Source organism: Mesoplodon bidens, assembly GCF_964165515.1.
Source record: "Mesoplodon bidens genome assembly, chromosome: 18".
NCBI classification, from domain to species: domain Eukaryota; kingdom Metazoa; phylum Chordata; class Mammalia; order Artiodactyla; family Ziphiidae; genus Mesoplodon; species Mesoplodon bidens.
Window position 1 is genome coordinate 57851993 of NC_138175.1, and position 21066 is coordinate 57873058.

General features: G+C 59.3%; 1 protein-coding gene and 1 pseudogene across 3 annotated transcripts; one reads left to right on the forward strand and one right to left on the reverse strand.

Annotated features, from left to right (window-relative positions):
- The first annotated feature begins 457 nt into the window (after positions 1-457).
- EPN1 (epsin 1) lies at positions 458-13984 on the forward strand. 2 transcript variants are annotated; one of them, XM_081217436.1, is made up of 11 exons: positions 458-606; positions 3449-3775; positions 7663-7912; positions 9141-9265; positions 9632-9706; positions 10277-10360; positions 10997-11297; positions 11660-11770; positions 11869-11955; positions 13040-13297; positions 13381-13984. In XM_081217436.1, the coding sequence occupies exons 2-11, from the start codon at positions 3548-3550 to the stop codon at positions 13587-13589; spliced, it is 1728 nt and encodes a 575-aa protein (XP_081073562.1). In that variant the 5' UTR covers positions 458-606; positions 3449-3547; the 3' UTR covers positions 13590-13984. The 2 variants fall into 2 exon arrangements, with proteins under 2 accessions (XP_081073562.1, XP_081073563.1); XM_081217437.1 differs by lacking the exon at positions 458-606 and adding an exon at positions 2111-2190.
- Positions 13985-14451: 467 nt separating this feature from the next.
- Positions 14452-20251, reverse strand: LOC308605824 (vomeronasal type-1 receptor 4-like; annotated as a pseudogene). The gene is made up of 4 exons: positions 19371-20251; positions 15424-15632; positions 14828-14914; positions 14452-14752 (listed from the first exon to the last, which is right to left on the reverse strand). The product of its transcript is annotated as a vomeronasal type-1 receptor 4-like (transcript).
- Between the last annotated feature and the right edge of the window lie 815 nt (positions 20252-21066).

The window sequence follows — 21066 nt, forward strand, 5'->3', positions numbered from 1 at the left end:
GGGGGGCATCCGGCTGGCCTTGTGGGCGCAGGAGTTCAGATCGTCCCAAGGCACCGTGGTGCGGCATGGGCTAGCGGGCCTGGGGCTACCGCGCGGGGGGCGGTCTGGAGACGACGACGTGGCCTCTTCGCCTTCGGCCGAGCTCGCTGCCCGACCCCTCGCTGCGCCCCGCCTCTCCGTGCGCGTCCCCGGGGCTTCGCGGAGGCGGGCGGAGATGAGGCAAGTGGCTCCTGGCGACGGCTCCCGCGCGCCGGAAGTGACGGCACGCGGGAGAGCGTGTCCTCGGAAGTAGCCACTGCGCAGGCTCGCCGCAGACGGGGCGGCTGGGCGGGTCGCGCGGCCATTTCCGCTTCCGGTCCGTCGCCTCCTTTGGTTGCTTCCCGTCCGCTCGGCGGCTCCCCTCCCCCGCCCGGCTCTCCGCGCCCCTCCCGGGCGCCGGGGCGGCGGGGCCGTCGGCGTGCGGCCCTCCGTGCGTCCGCGCGTGCGCCCGAGCGCGACTCCGCGTCCGCCGTTCGCGGCTCGGCGCGCGCCCCGCGACACCGAGGCCGAGCGGGGGCAGGGGGCTGCCCGCCATGACCCCCTGGAGCGCGGCGTGAGGGGGCCGAGGTGAGCGCGGGCCGGGGCGCGGGGGGCGGGCGCGCTCGGGCGTCTCCGCGGCCTTTGTGTGTCTGCTCCCGGCCGGCCTGGGCCGCCCGCGGCTTTCCGTCTCTCCCGCGTCTGCCTGTGTCTGTGTGTCAGCGCCGCTGCCTCCCGCGGGCCTCGCTTGTGCTCGTGTCCGTGTCTGTTTCGGCGTTTTTGCAAAGCATTTGTCTCCGTGTGTCTGTCCCGGTCTCGTTCTGCTTTTCTGTCACGTTTTGGCGTCTGAGGGTCAGGATTAATGTTGGTGTCTCCGTTCGCCAGGTGTCTCTGGTCTCTGTGCATCTCTCCCCACCGTCTTCCCATCTCATTTTTGTCCTGGTACCTGTGTCCTCCAAGCCCGAGTCCCTCTCCGCGGGTCTGTCGCTTGGTCTAGGGCCTGCCCCTTCCCCCAGGTTCTTGAGTTAGTTTTGGTGAAGAACCCGGCTCTGGAATCAGAGGCCCACTTTTTGCGAGCCTGTAAGATTTGTCAGGTGATTTATCACCAAACCTTAGTTTCCTAGTCTTTAAAATTAGTGTGTTTATGTGTCCTGCGTAATAGGGCAGCTTTGCCTAATAACGGAGGTGATGCTTTTAAGTGCCTAACCCTGGCGCGTAGTAAGTGTGTAGTTAACTGCTGGGAGCTCTGGTTTCCATTATTATTTGTAGATTTTTTTGTTCCACACAGGTGACGTTTGACATCGTTTGATATCTGATTACCCTTTGGAGAATTTTGCCGTATGATTTGTCTTTTATTCGATCTAGTAATTCTCTTTGGGCTAAGCAATTTTGAAAAATGTAGGCTTGTTTTAAGCAGTATCTGTGAAGTTTTAGTTTTGCTGTGAAGGTTGATTATGTCTTCTAATGCCCGTTAATATAAACACACGATGTTAAGATAGCACATTTTCTGATGGCCACCCTTTTGGAAATGGGTCTGTTTCTTTCTCTGACAATAATAGTAGCCAACGTTATTGAACTACTACCCACGGGGCGCAGTGCCAAGAACTTTATGTATCCATTGTATTTAATCAACAGTTCTGCCGGGTGGAATCTTTTCCTTCATTTCAGAGTTGAGCAAACTGAATCTCAGGGAGGCCAGACTTTGGACCCAGAGTTCGTGTTCTTCTCCATTTTTCTTGTCGCTTACTTCCCTGCCCCAGGTTACTGCCGCGTTTCGTTTCAGGGTCTCCGTCTTTTCTCGTTGCCCGCCTGCCTCACCCTCTTCCCACGTTTCTTTATCTGTTTCTCGTGTCTTTGTCTGCCGAGCTTTCTGTGTGCCTCTTTTTCTTCTTCTCTCTCTTTCCCTTTCCTTTCAGTCTCCTGCTGTTAGGTGTCAGATCAGCTCTTCGTCTTAGTGTGTCTGGCTGGGTCTGTCTTGGCACCCTGGCCATCCCTTTTCAGCTGTTCACATCTGTCTCCAAGTGCCTGCTCTCCTGTGTTCAAGGCAGGGGCCAGCCGCCTCCCCTGGGACTCAGGTTGTAGGCGATCTCCGTAGGTCTCTGCCTGTGGCTAGCATGCTGGAAAGGTTGTGGACGGTGTGGTCAGAGCCTGCTCTGCAGCCGGGCTGCTCCGGAGGTGAGGCCTGTGCCTTGGGTTCCTCCCCTGTGAGGTGTTTGTGAATCACGGCGCCATGGGGATGAACGGAGTTACCGTGTGTAAGGCACTCGAGCACGCCTGGCACCGGGCAAGGGCTGTGTGAGTGCTTGCTGTGACGGGCCTCACTGGCCTGATCCCCTTCTCCTCTTTTCTGTTTCTTTCCCATCACTCTCCTCTGGGCACAGGTTAACTTAAAAGAGAATGTTCTGGAGCCCAAGGTGGCCTGGGGTGGAGTCTGCGCCGCCATGCCTAGCGTGTGACCTTCGCTGGGTTGTTTCACCTACTGTGAGCCCCTGCTTCCTCAGCTGTTAGAACCCCGCCCGCAGTGTTAAGTGAGATAATGGATGTCTCGTGCTCCAGGAGTGCCTGGCACGAAGCTGGGGCCTAGCCAGCGGGCTTGTTCCTTATCTCTCCTCCCGAGCCTCCCCGTTGGGACACCTCGCCCCCCTGGCATACCCCCTCCTGTCTGTCTCTGCTCCCTCTGTCGGCCTCCTCCCTGTGTGTCCTTGTTCCTGCAGGGGATTCTGCCCCCCTCACCCCGGCTCCAGAGGTCTTTCCTGCCCTCCCTCCTTCCCTTCCTTCCTGCACGGCTTATTGAATGGCTCTTGAATGGCTCTTCCGGGTCAGCTCCTCTGATGGGAAAAGCCACGTCCAGACAAACGTGGTCTCTGCCCCCATGGGGCTCTCAGGGCGGCCTCAGCCACAGAGTCAGACAAACGAGTAGAAAATCACCCGGGCGAGTGAGCCTACCGACGAGGCCCCCTGGGGAATGGTGGCTGTGGTGTTGGGGTGGGGTGTTCCAGCGGCGCCCGCGGCTGACTGCGAGGACCTCGTGAGGGGAGGAAGAGCAGGGTGACTGTCTCGTGACACCACCCACGTGGATAGCGCGCTTCCTGCGCCGCAGCCTCCCTCCAGTTTTGTGGACTCCGAATGAAGCCCCATCTCACAGAGGAGAGAACTGCGGTGCGGGAAGTGCCAGGCGGGGAAGTGTGGACTGGGGCGTGCCTCCTTCAGGCCTGCGGCCTGCCACGGCACGCTCTGCGTCGCTGAGCCTGGCAGGAAGGAGCTGGGCTCGACTGAGGAGCTGAAAGGTGGCTGGGGTGACGAAGGCAGAGGTTAACCGGGGCCAGAGCCTCGCAGGCCGCAGTGGGGACCTGGGCCTCCACCCCGCGGGCAGCGGGGAGCCGGGTGGCCGCAGATCCCGCTTGTGTTCCCAAAGGTCCTCTCCTTTCCCCAGATGCGGTGACCTGCCAGTGCCTGCCGCGGCCTCCCTCCTCCCGCCGCCCCGTCTCTGCACGCTCCGGGGGGCCCGCCCCCCTCCCCACCGCCAGCCACCATGTCGACCTCCTCACTGCGGCGCCAGATGAAGAACATCGTCCACAACTACTCGGAGGCCGAGATCAAGGTTCGAGAGGCCACGAGCAACGACCCCTGGGGCCCGTCCAGCTCCCTCATGTCTGAGATTGCCGACCTCACCTACAACGTCGTCGCCTTCTCCGAGATCATGAGCATGATCTGGAAGCGGCTCAACGACCACGGCAAGAACTGGCGGCACGTCTACAAGGTCAGTGCGGGGCGCAGAGCTGGGTGGGGGCGTGCCCACCAAGGGGCGCCCAGAGTCGTGCCGCCTTCCTGGTTTCCATGAGGAGCTGGAGTTCTGTGTCTTTACGTAATTTATGTAAATCTTTTTCTTGTTCAGTGAAGGCAGCAAAGAATTTTGGGCCTTGTGGTTTTTGAAGAAGCGGCACATTCTCAAGACTGATCCTCTTAGAAGGCCTAAGTGGGTGCCCAGTGTCCGCCCCTCCCTCAGAGGCGGCCGTGTCCCCAGCTTCTGTCCTCTGTGGTGATCTGTGCGTGGAGGTCCAGGCAGGTGGGCAGCTCCGGGGAGTTTTGGGGGCCACGGACTGGCTCTGTATCCTCGTTGCAGCGGTGGTCCCGTGGCCGTATGCAGTTACCAGAACGCAAAGCAACGTGTAAGGAACAGTGAATTTTACCGTGTGTAAGTCACACCCTACTTTTAAAAAGGAAAACAAGCATACGTGTCAGGGATCATTTCTCATCAGGACAACAAAGATTTGTCACTCTTTCTTTTTTTTTAAACAATTTCCTGTCTCCTGTCTGGGTTGGTCATAATTGACGTAGTCAGCTACCTGGTGCTGGATTTTTAAGTTGTTTGCAATGTTCTGCTTTTACAAACAAGACAGCCACGAATGTCCGTGTACGTTTGCCATTTTCCAGAACTGGAATTTCTGGGCATGTGCCTGTGCCATTTTGATAAATGTGGCTAAAGTGCCCCCAGTGATACACGCACACGCCCTGATCCAGTGAACAGACGGAAGGACAGCCCACAGGCTTTGGGTAAAGGGAACTCAGCTGCAGGCAGCGCTCAGTGGGTGGGTTTCTTGTTTGACTGCTGTTCTGGGGACCTGGGGCCTGGCGTCCCAAGGTAGGTCAAGAAGTGGTAAAGGGAGCTTCCCTGGTGGCGCAGTGGTTGAGAGTCCGCCTGCTGTTGCAGGGGACACGGGTTCGTGCCCCGGTCCAGGAAGATCCCACATGCCGCGGAGCCTGCGCGTCTGGAGCCTGTGCTCCACAACGGGAGAGGCCACAACAGTGAGAGGCCCGCGTATCGCAAAAAAAAAAAAAAAAAAAAAAAAAGTGGTAAAGGGCCTGGGCTAGGGCAGGTGGCGAGGCCCCACCCCCAGCACTGCGGCCTCAGGCCAGTCCCGGGACCTCCCTCTGTGGGAGAGTCCGACTCTTGGGGCCCAGGGGTGTTGGTGAGTCCATTTGTCGCTGTTCCTTCGGTAAAATGGCAGTTGAGGGCCTGCTCTGTATGTGGCGGTGGGCAAGATGGGTGAGGCCCCTGGCCTCGTGGACGCAGACTGGAGCATGTCTATCCTCTGGAGTCTGGGGTGGGTCCCCGGGGGTTCCAGGACGAGGAGCCTGAGGCCTGGAGAGGTGGCGCCGCTTACGTTCCAGCCGGGATCTGAGGCCCGTTTGCTCTGGCTCCTTTCCACGCTCCTCCCTACAAGCCACGCTTGGGTCTTGGATTCAGTTGAGTCATTTCTTGTGAAGGGAAAGGGTGGGGGAGCTGGGGAGCCTTTGTGTGAGGTCGGGGGGAGGGGGCCGGGCCGGTGTGTGAGGGGAGGTGAGTCCTGAGAGGCCACAGGTGGCAGGTTTTTTGTGACCGGTGCCTGTGGGCGGAGAGCAGCAGTGGTAATTCTTCCAAGTGAGGGAACTGAGGTGCAGAGGTTCAGGGCCGCCCTCGCCGTGGTGGGGCTGAGAGGGGCGTCCCCGAGCTCACCCTCCTGACTCCGGGTTGTGTCACCTGACTTCGCTGAGGAGTGCAGGGTCTCAGTCTTTATTTTTGAAAATAGGGCTCAGTAAACTACAGCCCACGTGTCACACCTGGTCCTCCGCCTATGTTTGTAAGTAAAGCTTTCTCACACGTGGCCTGGTGCAGGGCTGAGCTCTCAGGACCGGGAGTGCACGCCTGAAATGCTGGCGGGTTTATCAACCGGCCCTTTACAGAGAAAGCTTGCTGACCCCTGTTTAAGCTGATGCTCGTGTTCTGGTGGCCCGGGACATCCTGGACCAGGCCGTTTTGGAAACCTGTGATGTCTTCCATCGAGGCGCATGTTCTGAGTTCACAGCCCAGCTGGCTCTTAGGTGTGTGCACCCCTTTGTAGCCACTGCCCAGGTGGAGATAGAGTATGTGTCCCCAGGAGGCACCGTGCCCGGCCTTCCGTCTGCCGAGATTGTTCCAGGCGTGGAGTCCTGTGGCCTGTGATCCTTGGTGCCTGCTGTCTTTTGTCTTTGTTCGCCGTCACGTCTGGGGGGTTGACGTGTGGAGCAGTCACTCATTCGTGTACGTGGCTGTGGCTGGGGGGCTCCTGTCATATGAACACGCCACGGCTCGTACATGTGCTTTTCCCCCCTGTGGGGTGTTTGGGTTATTTCCATGTTCATAGTCTTTAAACTGCAGTTCCAAAGTCCCCAGAGCTCTGAAAACGAAAGTTTTCAAAAGTCATTTGGCACCAAGGCCCCATCTGGACTGGGGTGAGGTTGTTTATCCGGCATTGAGGGTCCCACAGAGTGCGACCGTTGGTGTCACCCTCCTCTGGGGGACTTCTGTTACAAGTGGTGTGTGCAGTCTTTATGGCGTGAACCTGGGAAAATTCTGAATTCCCAAGCACCGTTGGCCCAGGAGTTCTGGAGCCTTCCACACGCGGAGGTGGTTTTACTTCTTTCCATTCTCCTCTAAGGCGTAAACATCTCTCGGTCAGTTAAAGACTAATCTCTAATTACAGAGGTGAATAGTGTCAACACACCTTCAGGACCCATGCCAGATACAGGTCAAGCTCCCTGGGGAGGCTGAGGAGATGTGACCCTGGCGGATTCCGCTGCGGTTCAGACAGCTTCCCGGGGTGGCCTGCCCCTCCCTCTCTGTTTTGTTCTGCTCTAGACCTAGGAGCCCTGGGTGGGTCTGGGAACCCTGGGAGGCCCCTGGTGTCACCTGCAAAATCTAAGGTGTGCCCCTTTCCTGAGGACAGTGGCCATGGCCTCCCACAGAGCCTGAAAGGGGCCAGGACCCCTCGCCTCACTCCCCAGACCGCCTGGAGTCCAGGCTCTGCAGACCACAAAGGCCTTGCCTGGGGTGGGGAGTAGGGGGGTATTTTCCATTAAACCTTGCTGAAAAGGGAATTTGTTCCCATGTCATAAAATGCAGAAGATCCCAAAGGGTGTTCCTTCCTCCCTGCCGGCGTGGTCCTCCCTCAGAGCGCCCAGGCCTGGACGGGCCCTGCCGGCACGGCACGGGGTCTCCCTCCTCCGCCATTGTCTTCTGATTGGCCGGGGCGGTGTGAAACTTTATGCTTGGGATGACACTTTGCAGACTCACAGGGTGCTAGAGAAAGCGGGTGGGTGCGTCGTGCACTGGGCACCCTGAGCGGGACCGAACAAGCTGCCTTCCAGCCATGCGACCTTAGATGTTCGTTTTAATGAACAGAGCAGCGTCTGCACCGCTCGCTTGGCGATCCCCACGCGGGCTGCGGTGATGCACTGGCCGTCTCCCCTTTCCGGGTGTTTATTGAGATATGCGTAGGTCACGTGACACACAGTTCACCCTTTTAAAGTGCACAGCTTGGTGGCGTTAAGCACATTCACGATGTTGTGCAGCCATTACCCCACCTAGTTCCAGAATGTTTTCGTCCCCCCAGACAGAAGGGGGGATCTCCCGATCCCACTGAGAGTCCCCCCCAAGTCCCCGGGCCCAGTTTGTGGGTTTGCCCGCCCGTACATCTCCTGTGAGTGGACCCTCACACACTCTGCTCTTTGGGGCCTGGCTTCGGCCACCCCACGTGGTGTTTTCAAGGCCCATCCCGGTGGCAGCTCGTGCCGCGGAGGGCGTGGGTGGGCTGGGCCTCGGGTGACGGTGCGTCGTCCCCCCTGCAGGCCATGACGCTGATGGAGTACCTCATCAAGACGGGCTCGGAGCGCGTGTCGCAGCAGTGCAAGGAGAACATGTACGCCGTGCAGACGCTGAAGGACTTCCAGTACGTGGACCGCGACGGCAAGGACCAGGGTGTGAATGTGCGCGAGAAGGCCAAGCAGCTGGTGGCCCTGCTGCGCGACGAGGACCGGCTGCGGGAGGAGCGTGCCCACGCGCTCAAGACCAAGGAGAAGCTGGCGCAGACCGCCACGGGTGAGCCAGGGTGTCCGGGCCCGTCCGCCGCCTGCGCCCTTCACCTGCGTGCTCCCTCCGGTCTGTCTGGGGGCAGCCCGTGCCCGAGAGGGAGCGCGCGGTCTGCAGGGGGTTGCTGCCACCACGGGAGCTGTGCTCAGGCAGAGGGCAGGGGGCTGAGGCCCTAGGTGGCTGCACAGGACGGAGGAGGGCCAGAGCGGTGGCGAGGGGGACTCGGCTGGAGTTGGAGGCAGTGTAGGTGCTGGGTGGCGACCAGCGATGAGGAGCACGAGGTGAAAGGGCGTCCTCCACGATGGGAGGTCCAGCTGTGTCGGGAAGCTTTCAGTTTTATACATGGGTGGGCAGATCCTGAGTGCTCCTGGGAAAGACCTTTTATGCTGGGACCGGGTGGGTGTCAAAGGTAGAGACATTCCCCAAGTGGTGTCGTGAGCGCAGGTGGAAGATGGGAGTAATGCCGAGAGGTGGGCCCGGCAGCTCTCGGACGGGGGTGGGGTGGGGCTGGGGGGCTGGGGAGCTGGGGAGGTGGGACCTTGTAGGAGGCCAGAGCAGTTTCCAGGTGATGGAGGTGGCGTCTTGGTAGGTGGTCAGGATGGAGAGGCAACGTGCGCTGGTGAGCGCTCCCTGGCCGGCAGGAGCGAGCCTGGCCCGTTGGGGGAAGGCTGGGCGCTCCCTCCCGTCTGGGCCCATGTCTTCTCTCCGTCCTTTCCTCATCCGCTCCTTGTCCCGGGATGGGGCCGGGGCCAGGTGTGCAGGCCGCTCCTCCCCCAGCATCCAGCCGAGGGCCCCAGCCCTGGAGACCGAGGCTCCAGGCTCCCCACTGGGGGCTGTTGGGAGCTTTCCCGCCTGGGGACCAGGGAGGAAGGCCCTCCGTCCCCCTGGGGCCTGAGATGGGGCCCTGAGACAGGCCACAAGGCACCTCTGACCCGGTGCTCCGAGGTTCCCCAGGGCCCGCCCTCTTTATCAGCAGACTTTTGTCCTGCGCCACCAGGGCTGTCCTTCCTTGACCCCGTCCTTCCTGCAGGTGGGGCCGCTGCACCCCTCCGTGGGTTTGCGTGCACACCACACCCCCTCCCGGACCGTGGAGCCTGGGGTCTGGGTCCCACTAGGGATCTTGGGGGAGGGAGGCCAGGCCCGAGGGGAGTTGGGGGGTTTCAGACTCTGCCAGCCTGGCTGCCTGGGCCGTGGGGTCCCCTCTTGCGTTCGGGTCTCAGCGCCTGTGTCCCCTCAGCCTCCTCCGCAGCCGTGGGCCCTGGGCCCCCGCCCGAGGCGGAGCAGGCCTGGCCGCAGAGCAGCGGGGAGGAGGAGCTGCAGCTCCAGCTGGCGCTGGCCATGAGCAAGGAGGAGGCCGACCAGGTACGGCCGGGCGGCGGGGGCGCGGGGCCGGCTTCCGTCGTGCCGTCCATCTCCACGCCTCGCCCTCAGCCCCTGCCCGCCCCTCCTCTCCCGGTCTCTCTGCTCTGCTCACCGTCGGCCCCGTCTTTCCCCGCTCCCTTTCCTCTCCGGGTGCTTGGCCTTCCTGGCCCTGCCCAGCCCGGCTCCCCCCCCACACCCCAGGCTTGTCTCTTTGCTGTTCTTCACCAGTTCGGGGACTGTGTCTGTGTGTCTCTTGCTGTGTCCGAGCCTGGCTCTCTGTCTCCATCCTTGTGTGTGCACGTCTCTCTCTCCCCGCCTCTGGGCCCCACCTGTCTCCCCCAGCCCCTCACACTCTCTCTCCCCCAGCCCCCGTCCTGCGGCCCCGAGGATGACGTCCAGCTCCAGCTGGCCCTTAGTTTGAGCCGTGAGGAGCACGATAAGGTCAGAGCAGCCTCCCCACCCCGAGGCTCCCCTGAGACCCTCCCCAGGTCCCCGCCTCCTCTCACCTTGAAGGGCCCCACCCCCACACGTTCGTGCTGCAGCGTTTTCAGTGGGACCTTGTGTCTAATGGGTCCCCGGAAGGATACCCGGCACGTGAAGCAGATGCCTTGTGGCTGCTCGGGGTGGTGAGGGTGCCCATCTCTCTCTCCGTCACAGCCCAGGGCTCCACCACCTTCGCCCAGGGCTCCACCACCTTCACCCCTTGCAGAAAACACCCGGAGTCAGGCGCCCCGTGCTTCCCCAGCCTGTTAGAGCAGCCCGGCCTGGCCCGGCCCGTCCTGTCCCCTGCACGGCACCCTCCCGTCATCGTCCCCCCCGCCCCAGCCTGAGACCCCCGTGTCCCACCCCATCCCACACATCGTCCGCATCCCATTTTAATTTTCAGTCGCCATTGTCTGGGTGGGAGGGTTCGGGGCTGTCCGTTTGGGGGTGGGGGGGTGGGAAGTGCAGTGTCAGCCCCGTTGCTCGGAGTCTGACCCCTCGCCTGCCTGCTGCTTCCGGCCGGAATAGGAGGAACGGATCCGCCGTGGGGACGACCTGCGGCTGCAGATGGCCATAGAGGAGAGCAAGAGGGAGACCGTGGGTCAGGAGGAGGTGAGTGTGGGCGCCGGGCCTGGGGGGGCGCCGGGCCTGGGGGGGCGGGCGGGCTGGCGGGAGAGCGTGTCCAGGCCGGCCTTGGCCAGAGGCCTCATCAGTGTCCGATGCAGCCCAGGAGGGTCTCGGCCTTGCCCCGCCTGCTCTGCCCCTGGGAAGGGGTGTGCAGGGTCTGTGGGGGCACCTCCCATCCAGAGCGAGCTGGGCTACCCCCGGGACGCGCGTGGGGAGCTGTGGGTGCGGGGCCCAGGGCGGCGGCGGCGGCGGCGGCCCTTGTCCTCACTCCGTCGTGGACTGGTCAGCGGCCTGGGCTGGGTGGGAAGCGGGTGTGTGGTGTTGCAGGGCCAGCCGACTGCTGTGCGGAGAGTGGACGGAGGGGCTAGGGTGCGAGGAGGGCCGGGGCGGGTGGGGAGGTGGACGGGGTGGAGCGTTGCAGATGAACAAGCAGCTGGGCGTTTGCCCCCGCTCCCGTCCTCTGGGCGCTCGGAGGTCCCCTGGCGGTAGGTCCGCCTCACCTCGACGCCCGGCTCCCACTGCCCCTCCTGCTGCGTGGCTGTCCTGTCTCCCCGGCGTCCTCGCTCTGGGTCGGGGTCGGCCCCACTCCCCCTTTTCTCTCTGTCTCTTTCTTCCCTGCAGTCGTCCCTCATGGACCTTGCTGACGTCTTCACGGCTCCGGCTGCTCCGCAGGCCGCGGATCCCTGGGGGGGCCCAGGGCCCATGGCTGCTGCCCTCCCCGCGGCGGCCCCCACCTCGGACCCTTGGGGGGGCCCCGCCGTGCCTCCCGCTGCTGACCCCTGGGGTGGGCCGACTCCTACACCCTCCTCCGGGGACCCCTGGAGGCCTGCCCCCGCGGGGCCCCCGGTTGACCCTTGGGGTGGGACCGCGGCGCCTGCGGCTGGAGAAGGACCTACCCCCGACCCGTGGGGGAGCTCAGACGGTGAGTGCCCACTGCCTCCCTGGCCCTGTGTGTGGCGTGCAGTCGTGGCGTGCAGTCCTGGGTGCCCTGGGGGGTGGGTGCCCAGCGGCTGCGGGGGCTGCAGGAGGCGGGGTGGGAGGCTGGGTGAGGCACGCACGAGGCCCCTCACCCCACCCTGGCCAGGGGCCTCGGGGGGTTTTCTGGAGGCCTCAAGGCTGAGGAGGGCTTTGCCAGGAAGGGGCGTCTGGCAGTGTGAGTCGCAGGGCTGGAGGGTGGGGACGTGGGGAGGGGCCAGCTGGGGAGGGGCCTGAAGCCTCGGGGCTGCCTGGCTTTGGGGGGCGGGGTAGGCTGCCAGCCCCTCACCTGCTTTCTTCCTCACGCAGGCGGGGCTCCGGTCGGCGGACCCCCAGGCTCCGATCCCTGGGCCCCGGCCCCGGCCTTCTCAGACCCCTGGGGGGGTTCCCGTACCAAGCCCAGCGCCAATGGCACCGCAGGTACTGGGGGGTGGCCCGGGGGGGCTGGGCCTCGAGTGTGGGAGGAGTCACGTCGCCTGGGCCCCTGGGGAAGCTGAGGGCACACCCTGACCCCACAGCGGTCGGGGGGTTTGACACGGAGCCCGACGAGTTCTCCGACTTCGAGCGACTGCGCACAGCCCTGCCGGCCTCTGGGAGCAGCACGGGTGAGTGTCCCCCCCAAGCCTAGGAGGCCTGTCCTCCAGGCTGGGCGGCCGCTTGAGGGTTGAGACGCAGCAGGATGGCTGCAGCCCCCAGGTGGGCCCGGCCCCCAGGGCTCTTGTAACAGCGTGACTGAGGTGGAGCTGGTCGTCCACCCATTGTAAAGAGGAACTTCTTACTTTGTTTTCAAATAACTTCAGACTTAGAGAAGAGGTGCAGAAATCGTACAGAGAATTCCCTTTCTCCAGTTTCCCCCAGCGCTGCCCTCTGGCCCCCTGGAATGTTTCTTGGAGTGCGGTGCAGCCTCTGGGGGCTACCGGGCGGCGTGGCGCCTGGACTGGCCTGATGGCCGCCCCTCCCTCTGGGGACCGCACGCCTTTCCTCACCTGCCCACTGGTGTCCTGGGGCCCGGGGCACGGGCGTTCGTGCACCCCTGTTCCTGGAGATCCGAGCGCCTGTCTTCCGGCCAGAGTCCGGGCTGGCCCTGTGTCTGCAGGTTGTCCCTGGGCTTGTCCTTGAGGTGAGACCCCGAGTCTGTGTGGTGTTGGGGGCTCTCTTCATGGTGGCCGCCTCCCCGCCCTGGGCAACATTCTGTCTGGTCCCTGGTTTCTCTGCGTCTTTGAGGGCAGCAGGCTTTCTGGAGGGAGCCGGCCCGGCACCAGGGCCTCTCCCCGCCCAGGCTGACCGCAGGTTGCCGTCCAGTCTGCAGCTCTCACTCTTCCAGGCTTCTCTTCAGCGACATGTGTGCATGTCTTTCAGTATCAGACGGGGTTCTTAAATCTTAAAGAAACAAACAAATCAGGCCTCACGCTAACGGCGCGTCACCCAGTCTCCTGGGACGGTGGGCACCTGCCCCCCCCTCCCCACGCGTCCCCTCCGGGCAGTCGTGACCCGTCGTGTGAGCTTCCCGAAAGCGGTGCTGTTCTGCCGTCACCCGCCGGGGTCGGTCCCTGACCTGGAGGCTGTCAGAGGGTGGTCCTCCCGGCCTGGCCTCTTGGTCTCACACCCGCGTGGTTTGGCTCTGGGGCTGCCTCCTCAGGGTCCCCACGGCGGCCTCCCCCCTGAGCCCCCCTCTGCGGCCCCTTTTAGGGGAGCTGGAGCTGCTCGCCGGAGAGGTGCCCGCTCGCAGTCCCGGTGCCTTTGACATGAGCGGGGTCGGGGGCTCTCTGGCCGAGGCTGTGGGGAGCCCCCCGCCTGCAGCCGCCCCGACGCCCACGCCGCCCACGCGGAAGACCCCTGAGTCGTTCCTGGGGCCCAATGCCGCCCTCGTGGACCTGGACTCGCTGGTGAGCCGGCCAGGCCCCACGCCGCCAGGAGCCAAGGCCTCCAACCCCTTCCTGCCGAGCGGTGAGTGTGGCCCGGGAGCAGGGGTGCTGGCCCACCCGGCAGACCCCTGACTCGACTCCGCTCCCTGTCCTCTCCCCCTGCAGGAGGCCCGGCCACCGGCCCCTCCATCACCAACCCCTTCCAGCCCGCGCCCCCCGCGACACTCACCCTGAACCAGCTCCGGCTCAGCCCCGTGCCCCCGGTCGCTGGAGCACCACCGACGTACATCTCTCCCCTTGGCGGGGGCCCTGGCCTGCCCCCCATGATGCCCCAGGGACCCCCGGCCCCCAACACTAATCCCTTCCTCCTATAATCTAGGGCGGGAGGGGGCTTCCCCCATTCCTGCTCCCTGGGCAACCAGTGTTGTGAGTGCATGTGAAGCGGGGGACCCCTGCCCCCACCCCAGTGCCCTTCCCCCTCCTGGGGCCCACTCACACTACACCATCCCCCCCCATCCCCGACCCTGCCTCCCCGGAGAGAAACTGGACCTGGGGATGGGGAGGGGTGCGGCCAGAGGGGGACCCCTGCCCACGGCATTAGAAGGGGGAGGGACAGCGGGGGGGTCCCCCCACCCATCTCCCTCCCAACTCCTGACTGGCCCCTCAATCAGTGTTTGAGCCTCCTCGTCCCCTCATGCACCCCTCGGTGAATCCTTGGTGATGATTTTGGCAACTCTGGGAATAAACGGCAATTCTTATGGGCACGGTGCCCCCACATTCTCATTCATGGCTCCTCTGACCCCTTCACCTGGGGCACCCAGGGCTCCGAACCCATTGGCCTCCTGGGGGCAGTTGGGAGCCGGCGCCTCGTGGAAGCCTTGATTTCCCTGACCCTCTGGGTGCCGCTGGGTTCTATGCTGGGGGTAGGAGGGGTCACTGAGTCCTGGTGGAGCTGTGGCCCACTCAGGGCCAGACAGTCACCCTTAAGAGGGTCAGGAGTCCCTCTGGAGAGCTGACGGGGCCCTGGGCTGTGCCAGCGGACAGCACGTTGAGGTTGGGGTCCAGGGCTCATGAGTTGTCGGTGAGGACGGGGAGTTGTTACTGAGGTGGCACATGCTTGACACACCTCAGACAGACACGCTCCAGCCGCTGTGCCCAGCGTGGCACCGCTGGAGACGCGCATCGGCTGCTGCTGGCTGAGCTCGGAGACCACAGGTGCTTCCTGCCTGCTGTTCTCTAGGCTGGGCCCCAGGGGGTCTGCAGGCCAGCCGGCAAGGTGAAGCCACTGTCGCCCCCAGGAACAGCGAGCGTCGCCTGGTCCAGGCCCCGCAGCCTCGCAGCCCCGCAGTCCCCGCTGGGTGATGGGGGCTCCAGGTGGGCTCCCTCCACGCTCGTGGGGTCAGGTCCCCGCCCCGGTTTGTTCCCGAAGTGATTCCTTTTAACAGCTGGCTCAGGGGCACGGGGCGGGGGCTCCATCCCATGGACTGGGCACCCCGAGATCAACTGGCCTTTGTTCTTCCCCAGGAGGTGTTCTGGCCTGGGGTGCGCGAGGGCACAGGTGCATGCAGACCACCAGGGGCCGGAGGGTGTGCCCAGGCTGGCCTGCACTGACCTGCCTCCAGTGGTGCCCACTTCCCACGGTGTGGGGGGGGACTGGGGAGCCTCAGACACGGCTGTGGCACGGTGGCCCCGATGGGTCCTAGAACAGGAGCGAGTGTACAGGTCAGAGGCGGGGGTTAGGATCAGTGGCCCTGGACTGGTCAGGCCAGGCTCCCTCCTGCACACTTGCGGCGATTGGAGTTTTGTGGGGTCCAGATAGATGGAAGAGGGGACCACCACCCTTCCCCAAGGAGGACGGGGCCCAGGGAACTCGGTCCAGTCGGTTGGTTCAGGACTCAAGGTGCTGTGTCTCCTGGGCTTACGGGGTGTGGGGGGCGGGCTCCTGGCCACCTGGACTGTGGGAGCGGGGAGCTCTGTTTCACTGGACGTGTTGCCGCAGAGCCTGCCCGCCACCTCTTAAAAAATGGAGAGGAAGGCGATGACGGGAATGTGGGACTTCAGTTTACGCTAGTGGAAGGGTTAAAGGTTAGAGACTGCAATCTTTCTGGCCGTTTCCTTATTTGTCAAAACAAGAGACACCACCACAACCCCGTCAGCCACGTGCCCATGAGGCATCACCACCTCCCGGACGTCCTTTCCATTCCTTACAGCGTGACGCTCACAGGAGCTCCAGAACCTTGGGTCTCCTCGTGTATCACGCTTTCCAGAGTGTCCCGGCCACCATCTCTCAGGGGGAGCTGCCGCCTGAGGGCGCCTGCCCCGAAGGCCCGAGCCCTTGGTCTGTAGTGGCCCGTCCCTTCCTGGTGGTTCACGCCCGCTGCCCGGGCCGTTGTGCGTGCACCTCCGACCGGGCGTCTCTGTCCAGGGGGTTGAAGGGACAAGCCCCCGCCCAGGGCTGTTCTGGTTTAGGGTCAGGGAGCGGCTTGTGGGCCTGTGGCCAGCAGGTGGCGCCAGAGACCGAGGGCGGCGGGCGCGGGGGGGCGACGCTGGGCAGCTGGGCGCCAGCGCTGGACACGCTTTCTCTCCCAGGCCCCCTGGTCCACCTGCATGTACGTCCTCAGTACGTCCCCACACTCACCTGCACCCTCCCTCTCACCTGCCCCTGCAGATGCCCCCTTCTCACGCATGTGCACGTCCGTACTGACCGCCCTGCGCTGCACAGGCTCACAGGGTTTCAGTCTCACCCCGTCTTAATTTTTCTCACACGGAAACTCCAATTCAGGCCCAGACTCGGCCTTTGCCCCATGTTTCCTTTAAAGCAGAAATACTTTTCTTCAGAACGGTCTGCTCTCTGCAGAACGCCCGTCAGTCTCCTGCCACACTGGAACCAACGCCCTCATTCCTGCTTTCAGTCGGTGTAACCAGCCCTTTACTGTGCGGGAGTGAAACCCACACACGTCAGCTGATGCCCCAATTCAGGGGTCACCGCCCTGTGGTCGAGGGTGGGAAGGGACGCGCACTGTAAGTAAAGTTTTACTGGCATGAAGCCACACCCGTGGTCTAGGGCAGCTTCTGCATACAAAGGCAGCGTTGAATAGGCGTCATAGAGACCCTCCGGCCTAAAGTATTTACTACCTGACTCAGAAAAAGCTTGCTCCCAGCAACTCCTTGTACTTTGCGGGAATTCTAGTGCCCGCCAACCATACCAGCTGAAAGCCCGCAGGGTCCCCAACCCCCGGGACAACCATAGGTTTCCCGAGAGCTTTTCAGCAAGTTCTTTTTGCTGTCTTTCGTTTCCTACTGAGTGTGTCTTCCTGCTCTTATTCTACTTCTAGGGCGAATTCTTTGTTTCATCCACGTCAGTTTACTTCTGTTCGAACACTTATAATTTCCAAGAGTACTATTTAACATTTGCTCCTTAAAATACGATTTTAATGGACGTTTTCAAGCACACAAAACTGTAGATAACAGGGTCATCACTCCCCCCCCACACACAGCTGGGGAACTCCTGTCTACCCTCCACCATCGTTTACATCCAAGAAATCTAGTTTCATCTACAGATCTAGTTTCATTTCAGCTGCCCCCTTGCATCCCCTTCCCCTGGAGAATTTTAAAATGGTAATTGTACCCTGGCTAGGAACAGTTTGGTGTTAGTGTATATATGGGGGGGGGGACCCTGTAGCAGTTAACCGGACACATTCAAAGGGGAATAAACAATGGGGGAGAGGTTCACGATAGGACTGTGGCAGAATTGCTTTCGTGTTGCCTTTCGGAATGTTCCAACTGATGACTTCAAATTGCCTCACTTCAATCATGCAGGCAAACCTGATTAAGCCTCAGTAACTTCAATCATTATAAAGGTAAATAACGATTATTTGAGAATGTGAATTAAACAGAAGACAAATACTAAAAATGGTACCATGATGGATGTGGTTTAATCTCCACTCACAGCCCCTCTCCCTGGATGGCACACCTGCAGCGACAGACTCACCAGTCTCTAAAGAACTGCCTCCCCGCCCCCATCCCGCCCATAGCAGCAAACTACAGACTGGTAGAAAATATTTGTGAATCTTATACTGAAAAGGATTCAATATCCAAAATATATAAAATACTCTGAAAAACTAACAACAAAACCAACTCCAGGGGTGGGACTTCCCTGGTGGTGCAGTGGTTAAGAATCCACCTGCCAATGTAGGGGACACAGGTTTGAGCCCTGGTCTGGGAAGATCCCACACACCGTGGAGCAACTAAGCCCATGCCACAACTACTGAAGCCCAGGTGCTTAGAGCCCATGCTCCACAACAAGAGAAGCCACCGCAATGACAAGCCTGCGTACTGCAACAAAGAGCAGCCCCCACTCGCCGCAACTAGAGAAAGCCCACGCACAGTAGCAAAGACCCACCGCAGCCAAAAATAAAATATAAATAAATTTAAAAAACCAACCCCGGGCTTCCCTGGTGGCGCAGTGGTTGCGAGTCTGCCTGCCGATGCAGGGGACACGGGTTCGTGCCCCGGTCCGGGAAGATCCCACATGCTGTGGAGCGGCTGGGCCCATGAGCCGTGGCCGCTGAGCCTGCACGTCTGGAGCCTGTGCTCCTCAATGGGAGAGGCCACAGCAGTGAGAGGCCTGCGTACTGCAAAAAAAAAAAAAAAAAACCAACCCCATACAAAAACGTGCAAGGACTTGAATAGACATTTCTCCAAAGATAAACTGCCAGTAAATACTTGAAAAGATTCTCAACATCATTAGCCATTGGGGAAATGCAAATCAAAACACAGTGAGACAATGTTCATTGCACCACTATTTACAATAGCCAGGACATGGTAGCAACCCAAGTGTCCATCAACAGATGATGGATAAAGAAGATGTGGCACACATATACAATGGAATATTACTCAGCCATAAAAAAAACAAAATTGAGTTATTCGTAGTGAGGTGGATGGACCTAGAGACTGTCATAGAGTGAAGTAAGTCAGAAAAAATACTATGTGCTAACACGTATATACGGAATCTAAAAAAAAAAAAGGTTCTGAAGAACCTAGGGGCAGGACAGGAATAAAGACGCAGGCGTAGAGAATGGACTTGAGGACATGGGGAGGGGGAAGGGTGAGCTGGGACGAAGTGAGAGAGTGGCATGGACATATATACACGACCAAGTGTAAAACAGATAGCTAGTGGGAAGCAGCCGCATAGCACAGGGAGATCAGCTCGGTGCTTTGTGACCACCTAGAGGGGTGGGATAGGGAGGGTGGGAGGGAGGCTCAAGAGGGCGGGGATATGGGGATATATGTATATGCATAGCTGATTCACTTTGTTATACAGCAGAAACTAACACAACAATGTAAAGCAATTATACTCCAGTAAAGATGTTAAAAAAAACAACAACAGTGAGATACCACCTCACACCTGCTAGGATGGATATAGTCAAGAGATGGAAAATAACAAGTATTGCAGAAGATGTGGAGAAACTGGAATGCTTGTGCATTGCTGGTGGGAATATAAAATATTGCAGCAGCTGTGGAAAAGTTTGGTGATTTCTCAAAAGGTTAAACAGAGAGATACCATATGACACAGCAATTTCTCCTAGGTATATATCCAACAAACCTGAAAGCAGGGACTAGACAGATACTTGTACACCCATGTTCATACCAGCACTATTCACAATAGCCAAAAGATGAAAACAATGCAAGTGTCCATCAGCGACTGAACGAATAAATGAAATCTTGTATGTACATAGAATGGACTAGATTTCAGCCATAAAAGCAAAAGTTTGATATCTGCTACAAGGTGGGACAACCTTGAAAACATTTCAGTTAGAGAGACAAGGCAGATGCAGAGGGACAAATACTATATGACTTCACTTATATGAAGTACCTGGAACAGGCAATCCATAGAGACTGAGTAGAATAGAGGGCGCTTTGGGCTGAGAGAAGGGAGAGTGATTCTTTTAATGATACCAAGTCTTGGGTATAGGAAGTGGTGATGGCTGTACACACTGTAAATGTGGTTAATGTCACTGCATTATACACTTAAGAATGGTTAAAATCGTAAGTATGAAGTTATTCATGTTTTATAACAAAGTTTATAACAATGGGTAACTGGTAAATGATGACTCAATGTAGTAATTGTGATGTTATAGAAGCTGACATAATACATTTAGCATTTCAACCGTGATTTCAACAACTCCCAAGCAGACCCTAGGAGTTCTAGGATCCTTAAGGATCAACAGGAAGGGGGTAAAAGTGGGGAAACATAAAGCCAAAATATGAGTGGCCTGCATTAACCACAGACGAGAATCTATAAAAGTAGTGGTATAAAAAGCGAAAATGCAATTTAGTATGTAAAAGTTGACAAAGGTGACCACCAGCATTAGGATGGTGTGGGTAGCTCTGGTCTCCGGGGGACATTTGTGGTAGCCTGTGGGGGTGTGAATATACTGCACTCTCTTGTGGTGTCTGTGCAGGAGAAGTACCATGTAGCCACTGGACCAGATCATGAGGCCAGTAAACATGGCATGAGAGATGGACCACAGGATGACAATGTCTGCAAAGGGACTTGAGGATGAACAGAACCACTTGCCTTGGTTGTCAGTTTCATTTCCCATGTACTGTGGACCAGTGACTGTCACAGAAACAGAGATATTCATTAAGACCCTAAGCATCCAGCAGGTGCAACAGGAAGGACCAATGACCTTGGGGGCTCTACTTCTGAGCATCATCCACTCCACTCCACTCCCCTCCCCAGGGGATGAGGGTGAAGGACTGATAGGTGCTCAGGACACAGGTGGAGCACAGGGGGGTGCTGCGAGCCACTCTCTTTATATAATATACAAATTTACACCCAAGACTGGACAGGGAGTTCCTTGAAACAAAAGCTGCCACTTTGTGGGGGAATCCCAGAGGAGAGAAGAACCAGGAAATTAGCCACAGCCATGTGGGTGGGCCTCTGCTTGGGGCCAAGCAAGACTGGAGAGATGCTGTGGAAGAAAAGGATGACATTGGCCAGAGACCCAACTGCTATCTGTATAAGATACATGGTTTTTCAGAGCTGCCTGGTTTGCAGTTCTTAGGACATCTTTCTGAAAAGACATGGAGAGGGCTTCAAAGTGGCCTGAAGCAGAAAGGAGGCTGTGCTGGCGTTGACATCAGCAGCCTTCTTACCTAACCAACATTGGGAAGGGATTCTCACTCTTTACTTCTCCTGAGGAAAAAAGACACCATCATACTCCAGAGAAATGGCTTTGCCTGGAGAACGTACACCTGACATCAGTTATAACTTTCACCATTATTATTTTGTACTTACTTCTCTTCACCTGTATCACTATGTCCTGTTCTCCACCTTCATGTAAGGTCCATGAACTTAGGAACCATGTCTGTCTTGTTCAACAACACAGTTGACACATAATAGGTGTTAAATAAAATGTACTGAGTCCATGAATAATTGACAGGAGACAGAGAACGTACTCTACCCCTTTTAGAATTCATGATCATCCTGAATACTTCAAGAATGTATCGGGATTCAAGATGCAAGAGGAGTAGGTGGACATGGAATTCATCTCTCTCTACACGTGCAGCAGGAATACATCTATAGATGCAACAGTTCTCAGAGAACACTGGCTGAAAACTAGCAGAAGACCCTGGACTCCAGAAAGGACTATAAAGATCCCTTCATAACTGGCAGGGAAGCACTTGAGGCTGTCAGAAGAGGGTGGAGCGGCCGATCTATGGCAGACGGGACAGAGTGAGAATTACACAGACGGTCCGTACCGTGGCCCTCTGTGCCCCCGGACTGGGACGTGTGTGCACAGGCTGCCCCTCCAAGAGCAGAGGCAGCGAGAGGACGTGTGCGCA

What these genes read in the sequence shown, in the direction of transcription:
- EPN1 (XM_081217436.1), top strand. Translation starts at nt 3,548, where the DNA reads ATGTCGACCTCCTCACTGCGGCGCCAGATGAAGAACATCGTCCACAAC. An exon ending in GCTGGCGCAGACCGCCACGG is followed by an intron (nt 7,913 to 9,140) that starts GTGAGCCAGGGT and finishes GTGTCCCCTCAG; the next exon opens with CCTCCTCCGCAGCCGTGGGC. An exon ending in GGCCTCTGGGAGCAGCACGG is followed by an intron (nt 11,956 to 13,039) that starts GTGAGTGTCCCC and finishes GGCCCCTTTTAG; the next exon opens with GGGAGCTGGAGCTGCTCGCC.